Source organism: Pyrus communis, chromosome 15, assembly GCF_041283825.1.
Source record: "Pyrus communis isolate YQ-2024b chromosome 15, ASM4128382v1, whole genome shotgun sequence".
Classification (NCBI taxonomy): Eukaryota; Viridiplantae; Streptophyta; class Magnoliopsida; order Rosales; family Rosaceae; genus Pyrus; species Pyrus communis.
The window spans coordinates 25,934,516-25,942,134 of NC_142579.1; the positions used below are offsets into that span (position 1 = coordinate 25,934,516).

The 7,619-nt window shown below is 39.4% G+C and overlaps 2 protein-coding genes across 2 annotated transcripts; both read left to right on the forward strand.

Annotated features, from left to right (window-relative positions):
• Positions 1-874: 874 nt before the first annotated feature.
• LOC137713575 (soluble inorganic pyrophosphatase 1-like) lies at positions 875-3,837 on the forward strand. The gene is made up of 6 exons (XM_088686443.1): positions 875-1,132; positions 1,533-1,561; positions 1,843-1,908; positions 2,123-2,230; positions 2,457-2,833; positions 3,699-3,837. Exons 1-5 carry the CDS (start codon positions 1,003-1,005, stop codon positions 2,634-2,636), a joined length of 513 nt encoding a protein of 170 aa, XP_088542569.1. The 5' UTR covers positions 875-1,002; the 3' UTR covers positions 2,637-2,833; positions 3,699-3,837.
• LOC137740572 (gamma carbonic anhydrase 1, mitochondrial) lies at positions 3,704-5,758 on the forward strand. The gene is made up of 5 exons (XM_068480415.2): positions 3,704-4,090; positions 4,253-4,396; positions 4,599-4,724; positions 4,831-4,982; positions 5,212-5,758. The coding sequence occupies exons 1-5, from the start codon at positions 3,976-3,978 to the stop codon at positions 5,479-5,481; spliced, it is 807 nt and encodes a 268-aa protein (XP_068336516.2). The 5' UTR covers positions 3,704-3,975; the 3' UTR covers positions 5,482-5,758.
• The last annotated feature ends 1,861 nt before the right edge of the window (positions 5,759-7,619 follow it).

The following is a 7,619-nucleotide window of genomic DNA, read 5'->3' on the forward strand; positions in this document are numbered from 1 at the left end:
AGCTGACATCAGCTAGCATGTGGGTTGCTAATAGTTGGGCCCAGCTTTTCGAGCTGGCTAGCTAGCTTCAATTGCCCAGCCCGATGGACATAGGTTGGAGTTTGGCCCAGTGGGTCCCTTTTTTCTTTGGCATGGACCTCCATTGGAGATGGTTTTTTCCTCATTTTAGGCTATAAAAGAGCCTATGGTCTTATGACATGATCAATTGGAGATGGCCTTAGTGTGGGATAACTTTTGTTAGGATGGTTCTGAGCCTACTAATGGTTGATCTGGGAAATGTAATGTTTATGTTGGAATAATGATGTTGCCCAATTTCCACCACTTGTCTTATGTACTCTGCCCTAATCTTCTTTCGATTTTTTGCCTCTACATAAGAGCTACATTGAAGCATAAACATCTGTAAAACTCATCATTGTTAGCAAAAGACATAAAAGTAGTATCATTCACACGCTCTTACGTAGATCGGCCAATGTAGCTGGCCTTACTTCCTCCTTAAGTACAACAATGACTCTTAGTCACAAATATGGAAATGGAAATATAGTGGATCAAGTTAGGCACTTGCACTATTCTTTTGTGGCATCAAAAAGTGCTATTGTCTCATGGAATTGTGACATTTCATGCAATAATGTCTTTATAACATGTGCCTTAATTCGCCCATGGAAACCAACTCCTTATGAATTTTAATGGTCATGCCAAAAATGAGGAAATCTCCAATTTCGGCTTGTTTTCGAGTATAATCAAGTAGTCTTTTCTTTATTTGTTCTTGTTTTTATATGTAATTATGTATAGTTGCCCCCTTGATGTTGAAAGAAATTCCAATTGTGTTATTAACAGATCATATTTCTGCCTTATTAGTCCTCTGCCATGTTTTTGACTTTGTGAAATTAACTGTTTCTGTGTAATTGATCAGTGGGTGAAATATGATTTGTTCAAGAAGATTATTTGGTTATGTTGTTTTTTTCTTCCTTCTTTCTGTTTTGAAGGTTAGTGTAAAGGGTGAACATGGCTGACAATGATGGAGAAGGGAGTGGAAAGGATTCGGGGTTACCTCACCCTAAGCTCAATGAAAGAATCCTTTCTTCATTGTCAAGGAGATCGGTTGCTGCTCATCCCTGGCATGACTTAGAGATTGGTAAAATTTGTTGGCTTTTTGACTTGTAATCTTAATTTCTATCTTATTTTTTGTTCCTGAGCGTTTCCTTATGTCAGCAAAGTTAGAGACCCTAATTCTTTATGTACAGAGGATACTTGGACTCGCTTGTAACAACATGTGAGAAAGTGAGGTACCATGTGTTATAGGTGTTACTTGTGTGTGTGTGTGTGTGTGTGAGCTGAGAGAAGCTTAGAGTTCGTTGTGTGTGTGAGTATTGCACTTCATTGTGTTGTGTGTGCGCGTGCGTGTGTGAGATGAGAGAAGCTCAGATTCCGTTGTGTGTGTGTGTGTGAGAGACTCGTATTCAAGAGTTCCATGTATAATTTGACCTAAACTTTACATGTTTGGTTAATAATGCCTGATGTTTTCGTCTATGCAGGACCTGGTGCACCAGCAGTTTTCAACTGTGTGAGTCATTGTTTCTAACTTTCTTTTAGTCTTTTTATTGTTCTGATCTTTTAGCAAAATGACCCTTTAACAAATCCAACATGTAAGTTATGGATGTGTTGCATATGGTCGCCGTGGATGAGTTAAAACCTTTTAGAATAAGATCGTGGAATGCTTCTATCAGTGGACGATGACTTAAATAATCTTCCCCACTTTTTGAAAAATAAATGTCAAAAAAAAAAATATATTTAGCTGAAGATTCTGTTACACTAGTTACATCCAAGTGATAATTTCTGTGGCAGGTTGTTGAAATTGGCAAAGGCAGCAAGGTTAAGTATGAGCTCGACAAGAAAAGTGGCCTTATAGTAGTAAGACTCTTCTTCTTCTTTCCAAATGATAAGATGTTGCCTCTTTAGTTAACCATGCTTATTCATTAAAGTTAGAGAAATTTAAACATGGGCCCTGTATATTTACCGTTGTTTGGTAGACATTGTTATCATAGTGTTTGCTAGGGTATTGGCATCTAGTGTGAAATTGATGCCTTTCATGGAGGACACTAATGCATGAGGCTCTTTAACGCAGGTGGACCGAGTGCTTTATTCATCGGTTATTTATCCACACAACTATGGTTTCATCCCACGAACAATCTGTGAGGATAGCGATCCTCTGGATGTCCTGGTACTGATGCAGGTAATGTCATGTGGACACATAATCCACTTAACTTTTGGAAATAGATATGATCTTGACATCAATCTTGAGGGGAATTCAGGGTTTTAAATCTAGATCAATGCGTTTAAAGAACTTAATGTAACAACAGATTGAATCGTTTATTCTTTGTATCGTTTCCCCTCATAGCGATCTGATTTCATACATCCAGAAGTGGGTGTAGCTATCGATAACATGAGTTCTATTGCAGGGTGAAAAGGATGACAAGATTATTGCAGTATGTGCTGATGACCCTGAGTACCGCCATTACACTGACATCAAGGGGATTCCTCCACATCGCCTTGCAGAAATTCGTCGGTTCTTTGAGGATTGCATCCTATTACTACATTGCGTGCATTCCGTTAAATTGAAGCGGTTGGGAGTCGAGTGACTCCACAGTTATGAATTACCTCAAGTAGATACTTAATCTATTAAAAAACTTTGTTTGTCTCTTTGCAATATGAACTGGTTTTTGCTGTATGCCCTTAGCTCTTACGCCCTGATAGACAAAAAGAATGAGAACAAGGAAGTTGCTGTTGAAGACTTTCTACCTGCTGAGGCTGCCATCGAGGCCATCAGATACTCCATGTGAGATAAACTTTAGTTCCTTTCTTTTCACGGTCGCCTATGATTATTGCAAATAGAATGTAAAATTTTCATTGTTATTGTTTTCTTAAAATAAAATCTTGTGTGCAAGAACTTGTATGCATCTTACATCGTGGAGGAGCTTGAGGCAGTAGGCTAACTTGTAGGCTTCATAATTAGCAAAATGGCTGGAACAATTTATTAATGTAGTGAGACCCATAAACTACTTGTTGAATACGAAATTATCGCGCTTTATCTCTGGATTTTAAATGATTGGTCTTATGTGGTACTTATGCTTGTATATCTCTTCCGTGTATTGAATAATGTTTTGTGGATGGTAGATTTTGTCATCGGATGATTTCATGCAACTTTGGATGCAAAGATTTACCTTTTCAAGTGATTGAATCTAAAAATTTGAGTTGTATTTACTTTTACAGTATTTTTAGTGCATGAAAAGGAAGTAAAATGTTTTGGCATTAGGGTACAAAACTAAGAGAGCTAAACATGTATTGCTAAATTGGACAAGCATATGGGGCAACTTATTTGTCGCTCAGTTGGTCAAAAAGCATTCGCCCTTGAACCGATGTTTCATGTTTGAATCTCCCTCTTCATAATTGGATGAGTTTAGTGTAGATTATTTTCATTATTTGTCACAAAAAAAGATCACAAGCCTTGATCCTCAAATCTGGTTCCAAGCTCAAATACTCGACCTTACCATTGTCAACCCCGGCATGAGCATCCTGCCAATTTCTCTCATGAACTTGTATTACATTACTGATTTTATCATGATAAAAACAATTAAAGAGCTCGTTTTCCCTCTTTCTACGTGGTATACATATAACTGAAAGATCACATTACAATAATGTAGGGAAGCTGTAGTCAATAACCACCAAAACAAGATCCAGGCAGGTGACTAAACGGCGCGCATTGGTTCCGAGTGAGCGAGTCCAGTAACCTCCTTCGCTGGCCAACATTTCCAACCCACTTGTCAGCAGCGCCGCTCTCCTCCTCAAACCTCTCAAATTCTCAAATGCTTTGCTCCACCACCCACAGCTGAGACCGCGACTGAACCCAGTACGCGCCGTCCCATACACCATCCCCTGCAAACTCACGCTTGTCGACAAACCCTCCAATCTCCGACGACGATGGGGACCCTTGGCAGAGCAATCTACACCGTCGGATTCTGGATCCGCGAGACCGGCCAAGCCATTGACCGCCTCGGTTCCCGCCTCCAAGGCAACTACTACTTCCAAGAACAGCGTACGCCCCCAATTCTTCTCCTTCATCTCTCAATTCCTTCAAACCCTAACTCACACAAATTGCACAATCCTGAGTCTGGCTTTGTTTATTGAATGTCGAATTGAATTTCGAGATGTGCGGTGGTTGAATTTTGCGTGATTTTGTTTCGATTGTTGTGATTAGTATCGCGGCATCGGACGCTGATGAACGTGTTTGACAAAGCTCCTGTGGTCGATAAGGAGGCGTTTGTGGCGCCCAGTGCGTCGATCATAGGCCAAGTTCAGGTGGGCCGAGGCTCCTCCATTTGGTACGGTTGCGTTTTGAGAGGTAAGCATTTCAGTGAATTTTGATCACTATATTTTAATCTTGTTGTTACCAAAGTTTGATTTGGATCATATTAGCTCCTAAAGTAGGGTAATTTTGGTTTGAGAATCCAGTTCTGTGAAAAAGTAAGCCAATTTGTTGTTGGGAGTAGAAGCGTAATCCCAAAGATGTTGTATTTACCTGATTGTTGTTTTCGGGTGTGAAGGTGATGCTAACAGCGTCAGCATTGGGTCTGGGACCAACATTCAAGACAATTCCCTTGTTCATGTGGCAAAATCTAACTTGACTGGCAAGGTTTTGCCTACCATTATCGGAGACAATGTTACTGTAGGTGAGTAATGTGTGATTGTGTTTCCGGTGATTTTAGCATGGTCTTGATGTGGGTTTAGTGTAAGGATCTAATTCTGGTGTCGTGGTTTTCGATTTGAACTGTGCAGGCCACAGTGCTGTCTTGCATGGATGTACTGTAGAGGATGAGGCATTTGTTGGTGTGGCTGCAACCTTGCTTGATGGGGTTTATGTTGAGAAACACGCCATGGTTGCTGCCGGAGCCCTTGTCAGGCAGAACACAAGGATCCCCTGTGGAGAGGTATGTCAAAACACCCTTTATTTGCGTGGAATGTGACAATTCCGTACCCAGTTAAACTAGTTTCTTGATTGTTCAAACTGTTATTACAAAAAGCTCACAATAAGTTCATCCAAGTGACTCAGTGCGAGCTGACACCTTTTGGCTGAATGTAGCTCTTTTTGTTTATTAATTTTTAACGACCAACTTAAATTTTTCGAACTGGTTGTTTACTGAATATTTTATATAACAGGTATGGGGAGGGAATCCAGCAAAGTTCCTGAGAAAGCTCACAGAAGATGAGATGGCCTTCATCTCCCAGTCAGCCTTAAATTATTCCAACTTGGCTCAGGTTCATGCAGCTGAAAATGCAAAGCCCCTCGACGAGATAGAGTTTCAGAAGGTTCAGCGAAAGAAGTTTGCACGCCGTGATGAGGAATATGACTCGATGTTGGGTGTCACTCGTGAGACACCGGCAGAGACTACTCTTCCTGATAACGCATCGCCACCTAAGGCTGCTTAAGAAAGTACGACTATTAACGATTGTTGGTAATGGTACCACCTCTTTGAGATTTAGTGTAAGTGAGTGTTTTTGTTTATGTGCGGATTTATAGCGAATGGCTGCTTTACATTTCGAATAATTTTTGGGGCCGTCTGGAGTGTGAAGGTCAAGACTCAAAACACGAAGTATAGCATATGGCTCTGCTCGTTCTCTCTGATTGATGTGCAACTTCTCTTCTCTTCTCTTATGATATAAAGCAAGCGAAATCAGGCATCGAAACCTCCTGACACTTTTTTCACATCCTTTGATCGATTTAGTTGTGGACTTACTAAGAATTATGAACGGGATTATTTAAAAAAAATTAACAGTTTTGAAACATCAATTTATAATAATTAGAAAATAGTTCTCATATTTAAGCCTTTAAGGTGTGCAATCGTACATTTTGTTTCATCACGCTTTCTGTTTTTTTGTTTTCTATTATTTTTTTTTTTTGTGAGAAGGTTTCATCACGCTTTAAATCAATCAAAAGATCATTCAATCCATTTCGTTTGGGCGAGATGGAAAATGTGAGTCACGGGGGCCACGGATTTTGATTTCACGGATTTTTGGCAAAGTTAGATTTTCAAAAGTAAACTAGAAAGTAGACGGTTTTAATTATCGAAACATTCTAGACCGAGGAAAAGAGCAGAGAAAATAGAATGAGAAGGTTTGACCGAGATTGTCGGCAGGATAGCCCAACAAACTAACAACCTTGGATCAGATTGTATGGATTTTGCAGTATTTCTCAACTTCTGTGGGCTGGACTATAAACCTGTAAACGGATTGGGTTTATTAGGTTTGAATCGGATTTAATCCAATCCGTTAAGTTAATGGGTTATTCGAACCCAACCCTTTAATCTAATAAGTCACCTATTTCACTCGTTAACCTCCGTTAACATTTTGTTTTTTTTTTTGGCACCCCAATACACTTACACATGTTAACTACGGAAATTATGAACTTCACCTAACTGAAAAGGATTCCCAAGAGAGCAAGATCAGCAGCCATATTTAATGCAGAAAGCCATTCAATCTTGTAACCTCAGATCATAGTGAAAAAGTCCAGTAAAACAAAGAGCAAAACTTGCTGTTAAAACTCGCGCTCCTCCTCCTCCTCCCCAAAATCCAAAATCCACAGTTTCTGGGGTTTGAATTTGTTTATTAATTTACCAAATTACAATCGACTCCGCTCCTCAAATTCTAATTTATAATCTCGCCAAGCGATGTCAACTATCGTCGACAAAATGTTCGGTGACCTCCACATGATGCTGGAGCTCCGCAGAGAATGACTGAGCTTACCAACTTAGCCAGATGAGCAGAGTATATAATGCAGATAGAGGTGTTTGCTCAACAGGTTTGGTGACCATGGTGCAACCAGCAGCTAAGAGTTTATTTTTTGTTGTTAAGGCTTTACTGAAATTACTTAAACATCATCAACTAATGGGTGTTAACGGGTCTAGCGGGTTGACCCAAAATGACCCGTTATTTAACGGGTTCACCCGTTAACAACCCAACCCGTTAAGCATCCACCCAAATATTAATATTAACGGGTCGGGTCAGGTTAACAAGTCGGGTCCAAAATACCAAGTCTATTGGACTGGATAAAGAGCTATTATTTTTCTTTCTATTCTCAAAACTTGAAAGTTAAACCTGTCTATGCGTCATCAACTCAAAACTTTACTTCTCCAATCCAAAAAGATAATTAGTTGACAAGTAAATCCAACTTAATTACCCTCATCATAAGTTTGAAATTTACTCATTTGGTTAAAAGTGTCTTCAGCCACAGTTCATGTCGAAATAAATTACAACGTAGAACAAACGTAAAGATCATAATTTACAATTTTAAATAAAAGTTAAGCACATCATGCTAGGGATTCGGGAACGTTAATACTTCAAAAGCATTTTATCCGTTTCACGCTTTTGCAGGACCATCACTAGTCTCAAAATCTTAAGATGTATCACGGCAGTATCATCTCACTTTACAATTTGCAAGCAGACAAAAAGTGGGGACCGAAACTTAGACCTACTAGAATCCAACTTAAGGACACTATCAAAAAAGACTTCGAGACCAACCAATGTATATCAAACTTGTGCTTTTTAATGTTTTCACAAGTCATTCTTCA

Bases quoted from the DNA above. Each gene is read 5' to 3' on its own strand.
- LOC137713575 (XM_088686443.1), top strand. From the start codon at position 1,003: ATGGCTGACAATGATGGAGAAGGGAGTGGAAAGGATTCGGGGTTACCT. The intron at 1,562-1,842 runs GTGAGTCATTGT...TTTCTGTGGCAG, and splicing joins CACCAGCAGTTTTCAACTGT to GTTGTTGAAATTGGCAAAGG. The intron at 2,231-2,456 runs GTAATGTCATGT...GTTCTATTGCAG, and splicing joins ATGTCCTGGTACTGATGCAG to GGTGAAAAGGATGACAAGAT.
- LOC137740572 (XM_068480415.2), top strand. From the start codon at position 3,976: ATGGGGACCCTTGGCAGAGCAATCTACACCGTCGGATTCTGGATCCGC. The intron at 4,091-4,252 runs GTACGCCCCCAA...TGTTGTGATTAG, and splicing joins CTACTACTTCCAAGAACAGC to TATCGCGGCATCGGACGCTG. The intron at 4,983-5,211 runs GTATGTCAAAAC...TTTATATAACAG, and splicing joins CAAGGATCCCCTGTGGAGAG to GTATGGGGAGGGAATCCAGC.